General features: G+C 39.6%; 1 protein-coding gene across 4 annotated transcripts in view; it reads left to right on the top strand.

Moving 5' to 3' along the window:
- Positions 1-23493, top strand: part of FMN1 (formin 1) — a 441751-nt gene that overhangs the window by 78842 nt on the left and 339416 nt on the right. For 3 of the 4 annotated variants that reach the window (XR_009695151.1, XM_061157643.1, XM_061157644.1), the window contains exon 2: positions 23196-23374. The exons of the other annotated variant lie outside the window; for it this stretch is intronic. Coding sequence is in view for 2 of the 3 variants with exons in the window: in XM_061157643.1 (XP_061013626.1) it covers positions 23196-23374 (179 nt within the window). In the remaining variant the exon portion in view is untranslated. The remainder of the gene's footprint in view (positions 1-23195; positions 23375-23493) is intronic. 4 annotated transcript variants of the gene reach the window in all.

The following is a 23493-nucleotide window of genomic DNA, read 5'->3' as shown; positions in this document are numbered from 1 at the left end:
GGACTGGAAAAGGTCAGTTTTCATTCCAGTCCCAAAGAAAGGCAATGCCAAAGAATGCTCAAACTACCACACAATTGCACTCATCTCACATGCTAGTAAAGTAGTGCTCAAAATTCTCCAAGCCAGTCTTCAATAGTATGTGAACTGTGAACTTAACAGATGTTCAAGCTGGTTTTAGAAAAGGCAGAGGAACCAGAGATCAAATTGCCAACATCCATTGGATCATAGAAAAGGCAAGAAAGTTCCAGAAAAACATCTACTACTGCTTTATTGACTATGCCAAAGCCTTTAACTGTGTGGATCACAATAAACTGTGGAAAATTCTGAAAGAGATGGGAATACCAGACCACCTGACCTGCCTCTTGAGAAACCTATATGCAGGTCAGGAAGCAACAGTTAGAACTGGACTTGGAACAACAGACTGGTTCCAAATAGGAAAAGGAGTGTGTCAAGGCTGTATATTGTCACTCTGATTATTTAACTTATATGCAGAGTAAATCATGCAAAATGCTGAGCTAGATGAAGCACAAGCTGGAATCAAGATTCCCGGGAGAAATGTCAATAACCTCAGATATGCAGATGATACCACACTTATGGCAGAAAGTGAAGAACTAAAGAGCCTCTTGATGAAAGTGAAAGAGGAGGCTTAAACGTTGGCTTAAAGCTCAACGTTCAGAAAACTAACATCATGGCATCCAGTTCCATCACTTCTTGGCAAATAGATGGGGAAACAGTGGCAGACTTTATTTTTTTGGGCTCCAAAATCACTGAAGATGGTGACTGCGTCCATGAAATTAAGACACTTGCTCCTTGGAGGGAAAGTTATGACCAACCTAGACAGCATATTAAAAAGCAGAGACATTACTTTGCCAACAAAATTCCATTTGGTCATGGCTATGGTTTTTCCAGTAGTCATATAGATGTGAGAGTTGGACTATAAAGAAAGCTGAATGCCAAAGAATTGATGCTTTTAAACTGTGGTATTGGAGAAGACTCTTGAGATTCACTTGGACTGGAAGGAGTCCAACCATTCTAGCCTAAAGGAAATCAGTCCTGAGTATTCATTGGAAGGACTGGTGTTGAAGCTGAAACTCAATACTTTGGCCACCTGATGCGAAGAGCTGACTCATTTGAAAAGACCCTGATGCTGGGAAAGATTGAGGGCAGGAGGAGTTGGGGATGACAGAGGATGAGATGGTTGGATGGTATCACCAGCTCAAGGGACATGAGTTTGAGTAACCTCTGGGAGTTGGTGATGGACAGGGAGGCCTGGCGTGCTGCAGTCCATGGATTCACAAAGAGTTGGACATGACTGAGTGACTGAACTGAACTGAACTGATCCTGAATGTTGTCAAACATGAGAATGAAAAAGAAATGAGAAGAGAAACCCCAATGTGATGGGCAGTGAGAAAACTCACGGGCAGTGAGGGTTGTGGGTACTCGTCCTCTTGGTGTTATTTGGGGTACATGACTGGATAACCCTCCTCAGAAAGTGATCTTCCTATTCTGTTAATATAGAATTTTAATTTTTACAAAAATTATAAAAATATTCTATAACTCTTATAGGAAAATACTGAAATATTTATAGGGATAGAAGAAAAGAAAACTTTCTATCATCACAGTCCATAGAAAAATTACTGTTAAACTTTACATTTCTGTTCAATTTTTCTACTATATAAATTTCTGCACTTGATTTGTAACTTTTTTTTGCTTAACATGTTATAAACCTTTTCCCATATTTTAAAACATTTTTTAAATACTGTTTTAATTATCATGAACTATTCTGTGTAGAGAATTGGGTCATCCATTTACTATCATTTACCTAATTTTGGATCCTTGGCTTGTTTATACTTTTTTGATGTTTGAATAATTTGACAAACATTTTTGCATAGTATGTTTGCATTTTTAAAGAATGTCTTTATAGTGGATTTCTACAAGAATTACAGTATCAAAAGTATGATTGTTAAATGTGCATTGTAATACTTATTATCAAATTGTCCCTCCCAGTTTTGTTCAGGATCCTCCCACCAGCAGAGTATCCATGGACTTATTTCATCTATTCATTCAGCAAATACTTAACAGAAGCTTGCTATATCTAGGTACCTTGTAAACTGTTGGGGCTGACTTAATGAATGTGGCAGGCACTGTGCTGTTTTTTAAGAGAGGAGTGCCAGTTTTACTGCTGTTACCAACAGTGCGTATTTTCAGAGTTTTATCTTTCATACTTGAGGTGAGAATGTTGTATTTTATTGTTCTTTTAACTTGCGTTTCTTTCTTTACTGGTGATGTTGAACATTTCTCCATATTCATTGGTCATTTTTCTTACTTGCCATTTGCCCATTTATCCATTAAAGTCTTTTTAAAAAATACATGAAAACTCATGGATTTTCATGTTGTCTTTTCATAGGGACTGCACAAGTCTTATTTACATTAGAGTGGTTAGAGACATTTATTAATTTAAATAAAATATTTTAGTCCATTTGTTGCTGAACTGAGTACCCAACTTCATCTTGAAGGAAGCGCTGTTAAAACTGAGTGTTAATGCTCTTTGAATGATCCCATCTTGACTTTTGGGGTAAGAAATGAGATGTAAATGGTGTCAGAGTTATGGCGAGTTTACTAGGTTATTTGATTTTTTCCTTGGGCTTACTGTGGATCTTAGGACCTCTTCAGTATTAGATTGGAGAACTCTTTCCTTGTTCTGAGAACTGATTGATCATCTAGAAGATTCATATTGGGAGGCAGAAAGGGTAATCAATACTGTAGGCTGAGGTCACTGACAGGGGCCAAAGACGATAATCTGTGAAATTTAGGATAAATTGCTTTTGGGTTTCTGCCTAGATTTACTAAGAAAGAGGAGTTGTTTGGGCAAGTGATGCCTCTCTGGCGTCTCTTTGAAGTGACCATCTAATGAATCAAGAAGAGGGCAGTTAAATCCCTCTTGGTGAGAAGATCAAAAGAGGAATGGGATACAGTTACATGTTAGGAGCCAAGGGCTATCAGTTGACCTTTCTGGAGCCTGGGGAGAGGAGTTTGGATAATTGGAAAACTTTTTGTTGTAGAGGGACCTTTTTTTTATCCTTTCCCCCCCTTCCCCCTTTTTCTCCTTATCTTCAGTTTTTCCAGGCCTGTTGCTTAATATTCAACATTGTATCTCATAATTTCATCCTTGAATCTGGCTTTTCTTAAAGGGCAAGGAAAGTAAAATAGTCACATTCTTTTATGAAAAAGATCTTTGAATTCATTCCCTTTTCTCCTGTTTGCCATTATCTCCTTTCTCTATGTACAAGAGTTAAAAGGTATAGGGGTAAAAAAAAAAAATAACAGGTATAGGGGTGATTCGCACCTACTGACGGTTTCAGCATATCTTTTAGCTCTCCCTGCCCCCATCAAATCTTTTACTAAAGATTGAGTTTCATATGTCTCCTGTTTTAAGTTGACGAAGACGCCAGTGAGTTTAAGCTGCCCCAAAATGAGCCGACAAAAGAATCAGAGGACTTAGTCAAAGGATGGGCAAACACATGGCATGCTTACCATCACTCTTCCCTCCCATGTTAAGAAAAGCAGTGCTAGTCAGCCACAAGACTCTTTCCTACCAAGCCTGAACATGGCCTTAGAATTCCTGCCAATGTTGCGTTCTAGTCATTCACTCGCAATATCAGGGCACCCAAGCTGAAACCTATTTTATTTTCTTAATGTAAGATCTGGCTCCTTACTGTAAGATCTGCTTTTGAACTGTGGTATTGGAGAAGACTCTTGAGAGTCCCTTGGATTGCAAGGAGATCCAACCCGTCTATCCTAAAGGAGATCAGTCCTGAATATTCATTGGAAGGACTGATGCTGAAGCTGAAACTCCAATACTTTGGCCACCTGATGCAAAGAGCTGACTCATTGGAAGAGACCCTGATGCTGGGAAAGATTGAAGGCGGGAGGAGAAGGGGATGACAGAGGATGAGGTGGTTGGAAGGCATCACGGACTCGATGGACATGAGTTTGAGTAAACTCCGGGAGTTCATGATGGACAGGGAGGCCTGGCGTGCTGCAGTCCTTGGGGTCGCAAAGAATTGGACACGACTGAGTGACTGAACTGAACTGAATGTAAGACCTACAAACAAACCTCTAGGGCTTTAAGTGTTAACTGTAATTGAGAAGCAACCTACATAAAATATCTGTCATATACTTGCATTTCTCTTTTCTCTCTCTTAAAAGAAGGACTACCATAATGCCATCTGTAGAGAATAAAATCTGATCTGAAAACTGGCATTGCTAAAACCAACTTTGTCTGAGACTTAGTTATATAGTTTCAGGAAATGCTAAGTGTTAAGGATAAAATATTTCAGAGAGAAAATGTTGGCCGAGGGGCACTGACAAGAAATCTTCTCTGTTGGAAGTATATTTGAGCAGATATCTGAATGATGTCAGGAAAGCAATGATGTGATGATCTGGGGGACAACATTCCAGCAGAAGAAATACCAAGTATAAATGCCATAGGCAGGAATGTGGTTGGCTTATAGAATGGCAAGAAGGTTGAAATGGCAGAATGAGTGAAGTGAATAAGGGAGAGGGGAGAAGGTGGGTAGAGAAAGAGGTAGGCAGGAGTCAGATCAGGTAAGTCCTTTAAAGCAAAGAATTTGCCTTTTCTTGAAACTGTGATGGGATGCCCTTGTAGGATGTTAATTTGAGGAACTGTATGTGGTGTTGGAGAAGACTCTTGAGAGTTCCTTGGACTTCAAGGAGATCCAACCAGTCCATCCTAAAGGAGATCAGTCCTGGGTGTTCATTGGAAGGACTGATGCTGAAGCAGAAACTCCAATAATTTGGCCACTTCATGCGAAGAGTTGACTCATTGGAAAAGACCCTGATGCTAGGAGGCATTGGGGGCAGGAGGATACGGGGACGACAGAGGATGAGATGGCTGGATGGCATCACTGACTCGATGGACATGACTTTGAGTAAATTCTGGGAGTTGGTGACGGACAGGGAGGCCTGGTGTGCTTCGATTCATGGGGTCGCAAAGAGTCGGACACGACTGAGTGAGTGAACTGAACTGATGACATTTTAAAAGATCCCTTGGATGCTTTGGGATAATATTATGAGGAACAAGAGTGAAGAAGTGAAAAGAACTGGGAGATTATGTCAGTTGCCCATATGAGAGTAGATAGTGGCTTGGACTGGGTGATAATAATATACCAAGTGATCAGATGCAGGGTACCATTTAATATCTGATCAAATAAGTCTTGTTCTTAACATTAATGTGGTATGTGGGAGAAAGAGAGGATTCAAGGATGAAGCAGGTTCTTAATTTTAGAAAGATTAGATATTGATGCCATTTGACTAAGTGGGAAAGACTGAGGAAGGCGCACATTTAGGATGAAAATCATGAGTTTGGAATCCATACTTCATGCAGTGAGTCATTGATGCCTTTGTGAGATAGGAGAGTGATAGGTCTGGCTGGATACATTAATTTGGGAATATTAGAATTTCAGTGTGGCTTTCCTGGTGGCTCAGATGGTAAAGAATCTGCCTGCAATGTAAGAGACTTGGGTTCAATCCCTGGATCAGGAAGATCCCCTGGAGAAGGGAATGGCTACCCTCTCCAGTATTCTTACCTGGAAAATTCCATAGACAGAGGAGGCTGGCAGGCTACAGTCCATGGGGTTGCAAAGAGTCAGACACGACTGAAGCAACTCTCACTCATTTAAACTTTTGAGGCTTGTTGAGGTGATCAAGGGAGTGGGTGAAGATGGAGAAGAGGGCTCAGTACAGATCTTTGGGATGTTGAAACATTTAGAGCTTTGGTTCTCAACACAGTAACATCTGGCAATGTCTGGACACATTTTTAGTTGTCACAACTGACAGGAGGGAGGAGGGCGGGGTGCTACTAGTAACTAGGGGACAAAGGCCAGAGAGTCTATTAAGCATCTTACAATGCACAGAACATTCTCCCATGTGAGTTATCTGACCCCAGATGTCAGTGGTACTAAGGTTAATAACCTGGAGATAAAGTGGGGGTCGGGGGTCAAGAAGCCAGCAAGAGTGAGTAGTGAACTAGGGGGAAAATTGGAAGTGTGCTAAGGATGGGGTTTTGGGTTTCTAGAAAGGAATTTCAAGGGAAAGAATGTGTGTTCAATCCTGCATAATGCTACGGAAAAGTTCATGAGATGAGGACTGAGGCTTGATCACTGATCCAGTAAGACAGAGGATTTGGGGGTGTGTCTTGGGATTCAAGAGTCCTTTGAAGGGTAATGAGTCAAATGATGAGAATATATATTTTCCTAAAATTAAATACACATTAAAGAAAACTGACCCCCACTCTTTTTTTTTTTAAGCCACAGAGGCAATTCCAAATGAAATTTTTCTTATTTTCATTTCCTAGCCTTAGTTTGTGAAGCACTGATTTCAACTAACTGACTCTGGTTAGCTTAAACAAGACAGGAATTTATTTGGAAAATACGATGGTACTTCACGACATTAAGGAAGATTTGAATAACTGAGGCTTGGGCCAGGTGGCAACCACAAAGCTCTGCTTGTAAGCAAGATTTTATGGGTTTTTTCTGTCATTTACATAACCCAGATCCAATGACTTTAAGTCTCTTTTAGTTTCTTGTTCCCATTTTTTTTTCTTTTTGGCAAAAAAAAAATATATATATATATATATGTGTGTGTGTGTGTGTATATATATATATACACATTGGCATTAACTTAAGTCAGGTAGCTATTTTGGGCTTCCCTTGTGGCTCAGATGGCAAAGAATCTGCCTGCGATGCAGGAGACCTGGGTTCAACCCCTGGGTTGGGAAGATCCCCCGGAGAAGGGAATAGCAACCCACTCCAGTATTCTTGCTTAGAGAATTCCGTGGTCTTGCTTAGAGAAGACCGTGGCGTCTCAAAGAGTCAGCCACGACTGAGCAACTAACACGCACACACAGGTAGCTATTTTATGACCAGTCACTTCTGAAAAATCCAGACCACATTTGGTGTTCAGAGGTTCCCCCTTAGATTCTGGGAGCTCTTCCCAGAAAAGGGAGAAGAGTGAAGGGACAGGCCAACATTATAGAGATGCCTTCTAGAAATCTCTCCTTTATCCTATAGATGTAAACATCTGTACATCCAGGTAGGTCCTTGACAGCTTTGCTCTAGTTCTACCATGTATAACCACAAACACTTCCTTCTTCACTGGAGATAACACAGACCGGTAGTTACTGGATCCAGAAGTGATGTCATGGGAACCCTATTCTTTGAGTTCACAGTCATAGATAGTGCTCATTTTTCCTCTTGTCCCATCATACTCCATTTAAATGTTTTGCAACTTATGAATCAAATGAATATTTTTATTGCAATTAATATATCATGCATATAGAAAAGAAACCCCTCAAAAAGGAGGGGGGAGACAAAGAAAAAGTTAATAGTATTAATTGAAAGGATAAATAGGAAGAATTCATCAGTCTCTAGATATCCCAACAGTATGTAAGAAAATAGAGGTTTAGTCAAGATTCCCTGTTTACCTAATCACAAGGTCATAGTCTTTCCCCATTCATTTCCTGCTTCAAGTTGTTCTTGCCTCCAGCCAGCATTTCAGCAGGTCTGAATTCCTCTTGGGTCTGAACCTTTTTTTCTGAAGGGTCTCAACCTTTGCCATTACAGCCTAGATAACATTACAAGAGACACCTGCTAACCTGTCCCCCAGATTCCTCTTATACCCACAGAATCTCCAACAAGTCTGTTTCCATCTAATGGGATAAATCATGCTAGCTCTTAAGCAAAACCCCTACCACCATTTGCTTGTTCTTTTCCTGGTAGAAAAATCTCGAAGTAGTCCAGAGAAAATATGTTTCTAATTCTGGGAAATGACTCGTGCCCCGGACACCTGCCTGGTGCATTTGGCAATGAAACAGCCTGAGTACTCAGACCTTTGGGCCTAGACTCATTTATTATGAACCCTCAGTGCCTAGTCCCCTGTGTGGGCAGTGAGGCAGATGGCATTTTTTATCGATCATCAGAACAGAGCATGTACTTCATGTTTTTGGACAGCTCCCCAGCTTACAAATGCTGCCTCCCAGGGCAACTCCACTGTTTGAGAATCTTTGGAGAGGGTCTTACTCATTTAACACGGAAACCATCACAATGAGATTCCAACATTCTTACTGTTTTTGTTTTCTTTTATTTATTTATTTTGTTTTCTTTTAATGGAGCAAATATTAAGGCTCAAGTTCACATTGTTTTAAAAATAGAAACTATTTTTTAAATTTCTGCAAAGAAAACAGTATCAAATCCCTTCAGCAGAGAAACACCTTTGTTAATCTAAATCAAGTTATACAACTTTTCCTTTACTGTTTTCTCTTTTCAGATAATTCACACTATCCTTGATTCCATGGCAAATTATAGAACTATTTGAGAATTAAATTAGCTGGTAGACATTGCTGCAGGAGTAGATACATATTACTGGTTTCCCTAGTAATTGTGTTTTCATTTCCTTTTATTCTCAAAGGGTGAAGCCATCATGGGTATATCTTATGTTTTAATCGTGCTGAATTTGGTTATGTATTATCTCCCCTAACCTCATACCAGGGTGGTTGTGGCTTTCCCTAGGAATTTTCTGCGTCACTATGATTGATAGGTATGGCTGTCATTTCAAACGAAAGACAAGAAATGATTTGGTGCTTTTGCTCATTAGCAACAAGTCGGTGCAGTGCCTCGTATTATTTTAAATCATAAATTGTGAAAATTTGTCAAGAAAATCTACATCTATGTTTATAAATAAAATGCAAACCCACAGTAAAAACCTTACACCTGAAATACCTCTCAGCACAATTCAGTCTAATCTTCTTGTCCTTCTGAAGCCATTATTGACAATCTTGTGCTTATTTATAATTTCTCAGCAGTGCTAGACTCAGATGTTTCAATTCTATTATTTGTTTGGTGGAATCATTCCAGGGAATATTTATCATGAACTTGAGTATATTGATAAGTTCTTCTTAGGTGAAAAATATATGGTGAACTCAATTCTCTTCTTAGTATAGATTTAGCTCACTTTATGGATCAATTGCTTTCCTGAAAGATTTGCCAATGAAATTAATTTTCTTCTATTAAATTGATTTTTCTACTGACATGCGTTTTAAATTGGCGCTGTGTTTTCTGGTAAACAATAGCCCTAAGACATAGTGAAATCACATTTGAGATTATAACAGTCTCCTTGTGGGGGAGGGGGGGAAAGGCAATTTTCAGATAGTGATAAAATATGAAAAACAAGTTATTAAATTGAAGATGATTAGGATTAACTTTATGTTTTAAATATAAAGGAAAAGAAACTATGATAACTTAGCCAAACAAAACATTTTGAAAAGACCCTGACTCTTATAATACTCTACTGAGTAAAAACATTAAATTCTTTTTGGAGGCTTAGGTTTTGTTTGCTTTTTAAAAAAAAATTTTTTTCCTTTTGGGCATATACTAGCTTGAAGGGAAAATGAGAAACAACTGAGATATTTCAAAATGAATCAAATGGAACATGAAAACATATTATTGAACCATTCATTTGAATTTAAAAGTGAACGCTTTAGAGAAATGGAGTTCTGCCCCATTCTTCCTTTTTGCTTTGTGAGGTCTAATTCAGCACCAAATAAAGAGAAATCATTCTAATAGCAAGTGTGTATATAGTGTTTACAGAGTTTAGTCCCTCAGTTCTTGGAGACTGCCCTGGAAGTCCAGTGGATAAGTTCTGTGCTTCTAATGCAAGCGGTGCGAGTTTGATCTCTGGTTGGTGAACTTAGATTGAACAAACAAATATTCTCCCTTTTTAAACTATAAATTATTCTTTGATGGATATTTTATAATGTATCTTTATAATAGATCTTTGGTTTATTTAGTTTTGGCTCTGCTGGGTCTTCGTTGCTGCATGGGCTTTTCTCTAGTTGTGGAGAGTGGGATTCTCATTGCGGTGGTTTCTCTGGTGGAGCATGCACCCTAAGGCACGTGGTCTTCAGTAGTTGCATCACATGGGCTCAGTAGTCGTGGCCCCCCAGCTCTAGAACACAGGCTCAGTAGTTGTGGCTCATGGGCTTAGTTGCTCTGAGGCACGTGGGATCTTCCCGGATCAGGGATCAAACCCATGTCTCCTGCATTGGCAGGCAGATTGTTTAGCACTGAGCCACCAGGAATCCCCTATAATAGAGCTTGAATAACAAAGTGATTATTCTTCTGGGATAGATTCACACAGGTCAGGTTTTAGTGATTAAAGGATAAGGACATGTTTAACATTTTAAGTAGGTATCAGCAAACTTTTTCTGTCAAGAGTCAAGTAGTAAATATTTTTTACTTTGTAGGCTAAGGCTTCTTCTATGTCTGTGACTTCTTCCTCACCCCACTCCTTTCCCCCATTCTCCTCCTCATCCACTACCTCCTCTCCCTGCCTCTTCCTCCTCCTCCTCCTCCTTTAAAAATGGAAAAGCCATTCTTAGCTCACAAGCTGTATGAAAACATGCTGTGTGCTATATCTGGCCCTTGTGTGAGAGTTGTCCACCCCTGTTTCAGATACATATTGCCAAATAGCTTATCAAGGGTGTACACCAACTTACTCTCTCACCAGGGAATTTTTGAGAGTATTTGTTTCACAGTATATTCTTTGTATCATTTTAATATTGATCTGAGGACATTCATTCTAGACTATTTTTCAAAACGTGCAGCTTTAACATTGATTCCTGTTTCTTTGATTGCAGAAGTTTAATATTCTAGGCCCAGTTCAAAATATTCTATTGAAGACATTCATTTGGTGAGGCACTGAAATAAAATAAATGCATCTTTAGTGTATGAAAGCTTAAAGTGGTCAGGGAGCATTCTTAGCTTCCTGTCTTTCTAATGCACCATGACTGAGTTCCCTTATTGGAAGCCTCCCTCCTCTGGGCACTCAGATCTCTGAACCCACCAAGTCCAAAGTTGCAAGAATAGGAAGTTAAAATTATGCAAGTGATTAATTAGGTCTAATAATGTAAGGGGGGGGCCTCTCACTTCTACTTTTGGTCCCGAGACCCATATGTTCTGGGAGAAAGAGCATCAAATTTTTCCTTCTAGTTGAAAGCATATACTATATCTTTGGGGTAATTGCAGAGATTTGTGACACCATCAAAGCTTTGAAAGATACAGGGGTGGTGACTCACACTGCACTCCCATTTAAATTCTCTTTTGGCTAGTGACAAAACAGATGGTTTTTAGAGAACGTCTGGTTTATTCTAAACTTAATTACATGGGGATACAAATTGCAAGTGCTGTTTCAGATATGGTATACTTTATGAGTATATCAACACAGCCTGTGGGAGCTAATATTCATTTATTGATACAGAGAATGGTTTATTTTCACACCAACCAATTCATCTTCTTCTGGAAGGGATAGCAGTGTACTTGTCACTGCCTAACTTTAAGGTATGACAGTTTACCTTTTCTCTGTCATAAAGTCTGGAAGGAGTTTGATCATTTTGGTAGCTCTTAAAATATTATGCTGGCCCATTACATTGCTGCTATTATTCCAGCTGGGTATGGCAAGCATCAGATAGCAAGTGCCCTAAATGCCTTAATAACACAGAAGCATACTAAAAGGTAGGAAATAAACCCCATTCCTGATTCTAATTACTCTATCAGAGTCCTGGCAGAAAAGAGGGTATATATTCAAAAGTAAACTTAATAAAGAGATTATGTCCAGATCAATTAAGAAAACCAGCATGAGTTTGTGAGGTTCCTAGACACTAGCAGAAAACTATTATCAGCCCTAGGGGGATGAAGGGGGAAAGGGCAGAGACAGTGTTATAGTAAGCTGGCAAGAACTGGAGGTATGGAACAGGGCCAAGTGGCAAAGATATGGTTGTAAAAAAAGTAGCCACCTTTAAAAATCTTGATCCAGCAGGTCAAAAGTGACACAACCTCCTTCTCCTGTGGCTCCCACATCCTTGCTGTGTACATGAGATGTCCTCAGCTGTCTCACAGTCATTGGTTGTCCATGCTTAAGGTCTGGAGATTAAAAAACGTTTTGGACTTTCTGAGTGCTCGTGAAAGTCAATTTTTCTTTAGATATATTCTGTCTCTCCTAGACCCCCGCTTCTAACTTTACATACATTAGACTACTTGATAGTGTCCCATAGGCCACTGGGGCCCTCTTAATTATTTTTCAGTCCCCAAATCACCTCTTAGCTGTAAGCCTAGGCAATTTTGAGGCTCACTTCATTTGTTGTACCTCTCTCAAGGATTACAGTACTTGTATTGCTTGCTGGCAAATATCTAAAAATAGTTATTTCCTATATTTTGCTTAGTTTTCAGTTGTTTATGGCAGGAGGCTAATTCTAGGCTTTGGGTTCAGAACCTAATTCTCCCATTTGCTGTTTGACCCTGGGCAAAGTTAATGTCTATATTTCATTAGTTTTACATCTAGCTTGCAGGATTATTGTGAAGATTCTCAATAAGGTGCAAAATATATAAAGTGTGTGATGTATAGTAAACATCCCATATGTAGGACATAGCTTACCCTTAGGAAAATGAATTTTTGGAGAGAGAAAGTGATAATCAGGCCTCAGCTAAGGTTGCTGGGATAAAGTGCTGGGCTTCTCTTCAGTACTAATGCCTGGGGGAAGAAGGGAGATAGAAAAACTCTGTTTCCTAAGACACAGAAAAAGGGGTTCATTTAAACAAACCTGCTGTTTCTAGGATGCTGCTATTTTAGCTGATCTATTGAAAAACTCATCGCTTCAGTTCCAAATCTTTGAGTGGTCAAGATAATCTCCAAAGCTTTCTGGCTAGAAGGACAAAGGTCACTGACAGATGACCAGACCAGCCCAGTTGGCTCTATGAAGTCAACTATGAAGTCCTATCCCAGTCCTAACAGCTGGGATTGGGCTAAGGCTCTGGTGTTGTCATGCAGTTGGTAAGTAAGTCCAACTCTTTGTGACCCCATGGGCTGCAGCATGCCAGGCTTACCTGTCCTTCACTATGTCCTGGAGTTTGCTCAAACTCATGTCGATTGAGTCAGTGATGCCATCTCATCCTCTGTCATCCCCTTCTCTTCCTGCCCTCAGTTTTTCCAGCATCAGGGTCTTTTCCAATGTGTTGACTCTTCACATCAGGTGGCCAAAGAATTGGCACTTCAGTTTCAACATCAGTCCTTCCTATGTATATTCAGGGTTGATTCCCTTTAGAACTGATTGGTTTGATCTCCTTGTTTTCCAGGGGACTCACTCCTAAGAGTCTTCTCCAGCACCACAGTTCAAAAGTATCAATTCTTTGGCACTGAGCCTTCTTTATGGTCCAACTCTCACATCTGTATATGCTACTGGAAAAACCACAGCTTTGACTATATGGACATTGGTTGGCAAAGTGATGTCTCTGCTTTTTAATATGCTGTCTAGGCTTGTCATTGCTTTTCTTCCAAGGAGCAAGCATCTTTTAATTTTTAATTAAAATTAAAATCTTTTAATTTTGTGGCTGCAGTTACTGTCCACAGTGGTTTTGGAGCCAAAATAAAAGCTGCCACTGTTTCCACTTTTTCCCCATCTGTTTGCCATGAAGTGATGGGACCGGATGCCATGATCTATGTTTTTTGAATGTTGAGTTTTAAGTCAGCTTTTTCACTTGACTCTTTCATCCTTATCAAGAGGCTCTTTAGTTCCTCTGCACTTTCTGCCATTAGAGTGGTATCTATCTACATATCTGAGGTTGTTGATACTTCCCCTGGCAATCTTGAGGCCAGCTTGTGTCCATCTAGCTTGGCATTTCACATGATGTACTCTGCGTATAAGTTAAATAAACAGGGTGACAATATACATCCTTGACATACTCCTTTCCAAATTTTGAACCATTGTTTGTTCCTTGTCTGGTTCTAATAGTTGCTTCTTGACCTGTATACAGGTTTCTTGGGAGACAGGTAAGGTAGTCTGGTATTCCCATCTCCTTAAGAATTTTCCACAGTTTGTTGTGATCCACAGTCAAAGGCTTTAGCATAGTCAATGAAAACAGAAGATGTTTTTCTGGAATTCCCTTGCTTTTTCTATGCTCTAACAGTTGATGACAATTTGGTCTCTAGTTCCTCTGCCTTTTCTAAATCCAGCTTGTCCATCTGGAAGTTCCTGGTTCACATACTGTTGAAGCCTAGCTAGAAGGATTTTGAGCATTACCTTGCTAGCATGTGAAATGAGCACAATTGTGTGCTAGTTTGAACATTCTTTGGCATTGCCCGTCTTTGGGATTGGAATGAAAACTGACTTTTTCCAGTCCTGTGGCCACTGCTGAATTTTCCAAATTTGCTGGCATGTTGAATGCAGCACTTTAACAGCATCATCTTTTAGGATTTGAAATAGCTCAGCTGGAATGCCATCACCTCCACTAGCTTTGATTGTTGTAATGCTTCCTAAGGCCCACCTGACCTCACACTCCAGGATGTGTTCTCCAGGTGAGTGACCACGCCATTGTTATCCACGTCATTGAAACCTTTTTTTTTTTTGTATAGTTCTGTGTATTCTTGTCACCTCTTCTTAATCTCTTCTGCTTCTGCTAGGTCCTTGCTTTTTCTGTCCTTTATTGAGCCTATCTTTGCATGAAATATTCCCTTTGTATCTCTGATTTTGTTGAAGAGATCTCTAGTCTTTCCCAGTCTATTGTTTCCCTCTATTTCTTTGCATTGTTTACTTAGGCTTTCTTATCTCTCCTTGCTGTTCTCTGGAACTCTGCCTTCAGTTGGATATATCTTTCCTTTTCTCCTTTGCCTTTTGCTTCTCTTCTTTTCTCAGCTATCTGTAAGGCCTCCTCAGACAGCCACTTCGCCTTCTTGCATTTCTTTTCCTTGGGGATGGTTTTGGTCACCACCTCATGTACAGTGTTATAAACCTCCACCCGTGGTTCTTCAGGCACTGTCTACCAGATCTAATAATCCCTTCAATCTATTTGTCACTTCCACTATATAATCATAAGGGATTTGATTTAGGTCATACCTGAAGGGCCTACTGGTTTTCCGTACTTTCTTCAATATAAGCCTAAATTTTGGAATAAGGAGCTCATGATCTGAGCCACAGTCAGCTCACAGTCTTGTTTTTGCTGACTGTATAGTCAGTGAAAAGGCTTAGGTGCGAATTCTGTAATCTAGCAATTTCTCTCAGAATTTAATATTAGAAAAACTTTTGTCTGCCACAGGATTAGTGATTCTTCTTTTTGGTAATAGAGGTGAAATAACTAAATACTGCTTCTTTCTTGCTTTATAAGGACACTCAAAACCATATTTTGTTCTTAATATCTTAGATGTTTACCTGTAGAATTGGCATATGTGCCTTCTTTTTTTCTTTGTATCAGTCTTGTTATGTGTATTCATTTTTTTGTGGATTTCTTAAGATCATTTCTTTTTAGAGAGATTTATAAAAAACATGTTGATTATATACTTTATCATTCAAGGCTTAGTTTTTGTACTACCTTGGCTATTAAGATAATTAGTAATTATGTCATATCTCTTCAAGAGTTGGGTTTCCCACTGGTGGAAATATCCCCATAATAACTGGGGCAATGTGACTAAACAGAAAGAAAGTTTATTCAAATTTATTTGTAATGAATACTGTAAGAAACACATTTATTCTTGTTCTTCAGTAATATTTTTTTTCAATAAGCAAGTATATTCCTCATGGCCAAGCAGACCAAAATGTATTGATAACCTAGGCATTTGAAGTACCAATATCAATTTCTTCAGCATTTACTATATGCAAATAGACAGAGGGTCTTAATATCTCAGTGAACATTACAGTCTTCCGGATTTGACCCTTTCTTGATCTTTCCTGCACCAAACCGTACTTAGGTTCTCCTCCTCCTCCCTTGTATCATTTCTAAAGCAGAGTGACTCAGCAGCATTTGTGCTTCTTTAAATACACGTCCCTGTTTTCAGGTGTTAAAATATCCCGCATAACTATAGCCACAGTTCAGTTTCCTGGCGTGAGTAATATTTCCTCTCATCTAACATTTGTATTCTCTACAGGAAAAGATCATGGAAGGAGGTTAATGTAGTAATCATAAAAAAAGATTTGATGTGCCTCTTCAAAAAGTGATTTCATCTATAGCGATGCCTATAAGTAGTTTCATTCATACTCTAATCTCCTGTGTTTGAACTTCGGGAAAATGTGTCATAGTGTGTCTGTGAAGTGCCCTGAGGAGCTGCACTTTCTAGAGATGATCAGCCACTTTCTGAGAGCTATTGCATTTGATGATGTGAATTCTATTTTTAGAACTTGAACAGATTTGGGATCTGCTGCACTGGAGTGCTACTGTGAATTCTTATGAGCTTAATTTTTCTTCCCTGTATCTTCTTTGACAAAAAAAATAGTTCTTAACACAAGTATGTGATGTGTAATATGCTTTTGTTGTAAACAGCTTTCTTCTTCTTCTTCTTTTTTTAATGTAAAATAAGGTCTTGTTTTCATACTCCATCAATTGATCACCCTGAGTCCACAAAACGTTTTCTGCAGGAAAATGATTTTGAGCACAGCTCATTATTAGGCATATTTTTATTATGTTCATCTTACTAATGAGGAAATAAAGATTCAAGGAGGCCTGGTAATTCCACTAACATCAAAACAATTAATAAAGGTCACAGTTAAGACTTGATCCCACCTATCAAACCATTCACATCTCCTTCTTCCTCAGACTTCAGTATTCCCATCTGGGAACTGACCATAATGTCCTTCTCTAAACAGCATGAAAGATTTCCCTGGAAGCTGGATTTTAGTTCTGCCTTTGCCACTATCTGGGTATGTCAGAAATATTACAGTCTTCCTGGGTTTCTATTCCCTTGACTATAAAAATGAGCCGTAGGGAGGGGAGATACATGAGATCCCTTCTAACTCTAAATTATATTTTGTTTGAATTTGCACATAATCTTAGAAATCCAAATAACATTGCATTTGTTTGATGGAATTGGATGCTTTCTTCATAGATTCTGAAATTGATATGCCTACTGCCCCATCTGTCTTACTTCTGGATCTACCCACAGCCTTCTCTGCCTGTGGACACTGTCCACCTGTCTGTCTGTGCTCATCATTTCTCTCTCTGTGTACTTCTTAGGAGGAGAGTTAGAGGCTGAGCTGGATTAGTAAGATGCTTTCTCAGAGTTGTGTCTGCCTGGCTGGTTTAATGGCATTATATCATTAAATATCACAAGGAATGAAAATTGGGGCAGTGGGATTGCTGAGGGTTGATCTCTAATTGACAGATACCAGCCATGAGACTTTTGCCAAAGCTCCATCTTCCTAGACATAGATAGGAATAATTACACACAGGCACACACCCTCTTTACAAGTACTTAACAATGTCACTTTCGATTAGCTACACATTTAGATTGCTGTCTCTCTTGCTTGTAAGTACATGTTTGAATAACATAACGGAAGACAACCTGTCTCCCTTTACATATCAGTTCTGATATTCACGGTTGAGAAAATTTCACCTCTTTGGATTTATTTTAAGTCAAGTATGATGGATGGCCTTGGGAGCTACAGTGTAGGAACAAAGCTCATGAGAGTTTCAGGCGAGGGTTTTTTTTTTTTCCTCTTCTCCTTTTAGAGGCACAATACTCCATCATTGCTGTCAAGTGAGGGCTCAGTATGATGGGAAAATTAGAGGAGAAAGGCTGAAAGCTGCTGTAATTTTGTTCCTTAGAGATTTTTGTCCAGATCTGATTATATAGTGTTTGCATACTTCTTTGCATACATACTTTGCATACATACTTTTTGCATACATACTTTGGAAGTTGGGGTGTATGTGTGTGTGTGAGATAATTAAAACCAATGCCTGGTAAATAAGGTTATCATTTTTAATGAAATGTAGTTTGTGTGTGGATTGTGGTATGAATAAGGATATGGACATGCTGTGATTTTTCACCTGATGTCTTCAAAACCTAATACAGTGAATATTTTCAGTACAAATTATAAAAGAAAAATATTGTAGTCTTTTAGTCCTCTCAGCTGAAATGGTTTGACTTTTTAAAAAAATAGGTATGGTGTTTCTGGTGGGGACAGATGATAGAGTGTATAAGACAGCTATTTCAACATACAAAACTCAAATCTTAGTGGCTCAGAGCAAATATTTATTGTTTCTGTTCATTGGTCTAAGAGTTGGCAAGGTTCACTTAATCTGATCTGAGTTCAGCTGTGCTGGCTCAGAGAGGTAGGACAGGATTTGGGTCTGCTCTGTGTCTAAGTCCAGGCTCCCTAGACGTGCTCATTTTGTGGTAATGGCAGAAACACAAGGCAGGGTGTTAAAACACACAATGCCTCTTCAGGTCTTGGCTCAGAACTGACATGCTGTCACATGGCCACATTCAGTTTCCCCACACAAGTCACAGGGCCACATCCAGCATCCAGGGACTCGGTGTCCATAGACCTGGGGAAATAGATGACATCTGCATCAGTGGGAGAAGCTACAAAAGCAACTGGAAAAGGCCTTGGATGAATAATCACAATGAAGCGAAAGAGTAAAGATGTGGGAACAATAAACCAGTATATCTTTGGTAGGGAGACTCACTCCGCTGGGGAAGTTGGGCTGTGGATACTGCCTCCAGTTTTAAATGGCACATCACCTTTCCTTTCTGTCTGCTTCCTTTGTATTGATAATTGACAGCAAAATCCCAGTTTGATGTTGTAGGTTAGCATCAGGAAGTGCAGCTCATATGGGAAAAACACAGACTTTCAAAGTGGTCCCAAGGTAAGTTCCTGTATCGTGACTGTGCTGTGTGTTGTATTAACAGATGGTCAGTTGTGGAATTAACCTGTGTGTGTATGTGTGGTCCATCAAGCTGTTGAAATGATTTTGAGAAACAAAATAACTAATAAATACTGAGGAAAAATTAGATCTATAGTCTGTGCACATGAGAAGACATGATTATGTTGATAAGGCTGTTTTAAGCTTTTCATAAAATGTTCCATGAAAATCTAACACCTCAAAATCTATTTGCATTAGAAATTTAAATGATATTTGACTGTTGTGACAGAATATACTTACCTAATTTCAGATCATTTTTATCTCTTTATTAAATATATTCAGTTGATGAGAGTAGTATGGACACTACCTATTTTAGTAGACATAGACATATGCTTTGACTGTTCAGAAAATGAGTTGATATTATTAAAACTCTTCAAAGACTTACTTTAGTTATATATATATATATATATATACATTATTTTTAAATATTCTTTTCCATTATGGCTTATCATATTGACTACAGTTCTCTGTGCTATGCAGTAGGACCTTGTTGTTTATCCATTCTATAATATATATAATGGAACTGGAGGTTGGGGTTCGCAGACCATTATATGCAGATTGGATATACAAGATCCTACTGTATAGCACAGGGTACTATATTCCGTATCCTGTAACAAACCATAATGGAAAAGAATGTTTTCAGTTTTAGGCAGTGAGACTAAAGCAGAAGCCTGACAAGAGATTTCTAGAAATGTTTCTCTTTCCTGCTAAATGGTAACAACAGCTCTGGCACTGACTTTTCTCCTCATGCCTGGAGATGGAACAGGCATCTGGAGCCTAGGATGATGATGTAATAGAAAGCCAGAAGGATGAGTCCTTAAGCTGTTTATCAATGCCAGCAACCAACCAACCTCCCTGCAGTTTTCCTACTATAAAAAATAAATGGGCTATCCACGCAGGCTCAACAGTAAGGTTTCCGCCTACAGTGCTGGAGATGCGGGTTGGGATCCCTGGGAGGAGATGGCGACCCACTCCAGCATTCTTGCAGAAGGGTCGCATGGACAGAGGAGCCTGGCGGACTGCAGTCCATGGGGTCGCAGGGAGTGGAACACGACTGAGCACATATACATAAGTACAAAATAGATAGATGGCAGATTTGTGAGACGCATCTTAAATTGTGGTTCCTGATACTTGTAAGTAGATTCAAATGAATACAATTTTTAGAATATATGAAAGTGCAGTGTGTGTTAGTCACTCAGTCATGTCCAACTCTTTGTGACACCAGGGACTGTGCACCGTCAGGCTCCTCTGTCCGTGGGATTCTCCAGGTGGGAATGCTGGAGTGGGTTGCCATTTCCTCCTCCAGGGGATTTTCCATACCCAGGGGTCAAACCCAAGTCTCCGGCATTGCGGTTGGGGGGTGGTATTCTTTTCATCTGAACCACCAGGGAATCCCCAGTGACATTATGCAAAAACAAATAAGTCTATAACCATAGAAGATAAAATCAGTGAGAATCTAATGTCAATTAGCTGGACAGAAAACAGACATTTCAAGAGTTTTTATATGAATGAATAAGAAAACAGATGGTCCAAAATAAAAGTTTGTTCTTCATTAAACTATTGTATTCTTTGACAAGAAAAAAAAAAAGAAAATATATACATATATGTATAACTCAGTCACTTTGCTCTACAGCAGAAATTAACACAACATTTTATATCAATTATACTTTGATAAAAATAATGAAATAATAAAATAATTTATTAGTTTATGTCCTTGCCAGTGGTGAATTTGTCCTGTGTCCTCACCTACTTTGTCAGACCTTTGAGAAGAACTGTTTTGTTTCTTATTTCTGCCCTTGCTCTTTCCCGTCCTAACAACCTTTCCCCAGATTACTACCCATCATAGTTTTATGTTGAGTGTTTGCTTCAAAGGGATATTGTCTGGTTAAAATTAGGTATTAAAAACTGGTTCTTCATAGTTAAAACTATTTCTAATATGAACTTACTTTTCATTGTTTCTGCCTAAACTTCACATTGTCTTTGCCTCTGCATAAAGTGAGCTAGATTGCACCCCACACCTGCTTCATGCAGTGGTGGACAGCCACGAAAGGTGTGTAGATGCATTTCCATGGGCATCTGTATTTTATCTAAGGACACGAGGTCCTTATCTTTGTGGGAATTTACCACTCTCATATACCTAAACGATGAACCGCTCACCAGACAATGTGCCTTTGATGGTCAAGATGCCTTACCTCAGATGTTGCACGGCATGTTCTCTGTGATGTATTCAGCATGTTTTATGTTGTTTTGTCAATCCGTGTAAACTGTACCCAAAGCCAGAAGCGATTCCAAAATAAAAGTGGAAAGTGGAGGGGTTTGAAATGAGAGGTGTGATTAGTAATTTATACATTTCAAAGACAAGGTAGCTAGGTTAGAGTACACCATAAATTTTAGAAGGCTTATTTTCTCTTTTCTTGCCAAAAATGAGGGGGGATGAGCTAAATAAATAGAAGTTATCTAAACAGAAGTATTCTAGGAGAGGGATAAGCTTTATACATGGAAATTAAAAGGGGTCCATGCTTTAGTCTCTTCATCTCTTAAAGCATGGCCAGCACTGCCCTCTTCTTGGGGCCATCATGAGTATACAGTTGAGGAGCTTAGTAGACTGTCTCCTCTCTGAGCTTCTTTTAGGCATTATTCCTCCGTGTCTTCTGAGCAGGAGTGGGGGCCACTCTGTAGCACGCAAGGCCCTAAACAAGAGCCCAGAAGAAAGTCTGTCTGGAGACAGTAGGTACAAAGAGGCTTGTGAAAAGAATGAGGCCAAGTTCCTGAAAAGACCCTCATTCTCAGACTCCTAACTCAGGTGAAGAAAGAGCTTAGTTGTAACCTTCTGGATGCACACGTCTGCAGAGTAGATGCCCAGGCCCTGGACCTTCATTTTCTTGGTTTTCACCGCAGTGTTTTGTGGACAGCCTGCCAGAGGGCAACTGTAGAGACACTGTGACCTGTATCATCTTTCAGTTTTAAAGTGTGATTGGAAGCCAACCAACCGAACAGGCAAACAAAAAGCAAAACCTTGGGTGTTTCCAAATTTTCTCCTGAAATGCTACTCTAATATAAAGAAGTGTGTTATCCCACAGTCCTTTTGTTTGCTGACTTACTCTCAGATTACTTGTGAGTCAGATGTTCAGCATGGCTGAAGTCATTGGCTGGCATTGGGTCCCTGCCAAAGAGACACTATTACAAGGATTATGTGTAATAAACACCCTATCACATATCCAGCAGTCATCTGTACTGCAAAAGTACACTGAGCCTAAACTCTTAACTTCTGCCTGGTTGCTTAATATTTTGCCAAGGTTGCTTACCAGGAACTAGAAGAGGTCTAGGAACCTGAGAGCTCTATGGGACATGAGGGGTGATCTCCTTGTTTCCAAACTCTATTAAACTGGAACAGTGGTGGCTTGTGACATGTTTAACAGGTGTCCCTTTAATTGGATTCTGTGGTCAACTAAGTTTGGAAAATGCTATTAAATAGAGTTAAGTTTCTTTGCTAAAGGACATCTCAAGGTCTTTAGTATGCTAACATGAGTTGTGGCTCTGGGGATAAAAGCATGTAGCTTTTATCCCACTCACTTGACCACAAAGTCCTTTTATTGTAGGACAGGTATCGCCATCTCAAAAATGTCAGGCAGAGACCATGGAGTCTAGTCATTAAGAGCACACTTGTTAGTGTTTGACTGCCTGGGTTCAATTCCTGGCTTTATCATTTACTGATCTTAACCAATTCACTGAACATCTTTGCACTCTCAGTTTTCCCATCTAAAATGAGAACCCTAATGATACCTACCTAGAAAGTTATTTTGAACACCAAAGAACAGGGTTAAGAACCGTGCCTGACACATAGTTGACTATTATCACCCTAACATAGTTCAAAGAAGAACTAGCTTAATACTCTCATTCTGGAGATAGGAAAGCGAGTTCCAAGTAGTGCACTCACGTAGGTGTCACTCATTCAACACACTGACCAAAGGCCAGCTGTCCCCAGAAGTGAAGGTGAACTGGATGCAGTTCCTGCCCTTGAAGAATGCACACTAGTGACTTGGTTCAGGTGATCCCTTTTGCGAGTAAAGCCAACTTGTAAGTCAACAGTCCAGGGCTCCTTTCTGTCCTGTAGCTCATCCTCTGAATCTGTTCTGAAAGAGAATGATCTGAATAGCCTGATTGGTAAGCAGGAATAGGGAGCACTGAGTCCAACTAATAGACTTATTTTTTATATGCCTTGGATATGAGGGCATATATTTTAATTCATTCTGAGTGTGATGCAGAAAGAGTAACTAAGATAAGCACTTTGGGGGGAAAGCAAACCCTAAAAATCTAACCTAGAAAGGGAAGTAAGAGGTGGTATGCAGTGGCCCACGTAGGAGTCCCCAGAAATGGCTGGCTTGATGTATTACCACCACTGTGCCACTCATGGTCTTCTCTGCTTTGGTGTAGGCACCTCCTCTGAGGGCTTTGCCCGGGACGGCTTCAGTGAGCAGACAGCAGCTAAAGACCTTCCCAGCAAAGATGGAGGTGCCTGGGTCCTCGCTTCCAGAGCAGGGCCAGCCTGTCCCTTTCTGCTCCACGAGGAAAGAGAGAAACCCAACAGAAGTGAATTGCACTTGGATCTCCATGTGAGTAGAAACCTTTGTGTTTGTGCTGTGACTCTTTGTATGTGATAGAGACTCACTGAACATGTATTTAACACAACGTGTGTCTGCGAGGCTGCTAAAGCAGTCTTTTGTGTGAGGGT

This window comes from Dama dama, chromosome 12 (genome assembly GCF_033118175.1).
Source record: "Dama dama isolate Ldn47 chromosome 12, ASM3311817v1, whole genome shotgun sequence".
NCBI classification, from domain to species: domain Eukaryota; kingdom Metazoa; phylum Chordata; class Mammalia; order Artiodactyla; family Cervidae; genus Dama; species Dama dama.
The sequence above is the reverse complement of the archived record's forward strand: the minus strand, read 5'-3'. Positions and strand labels throughout refer to the sequence as shown.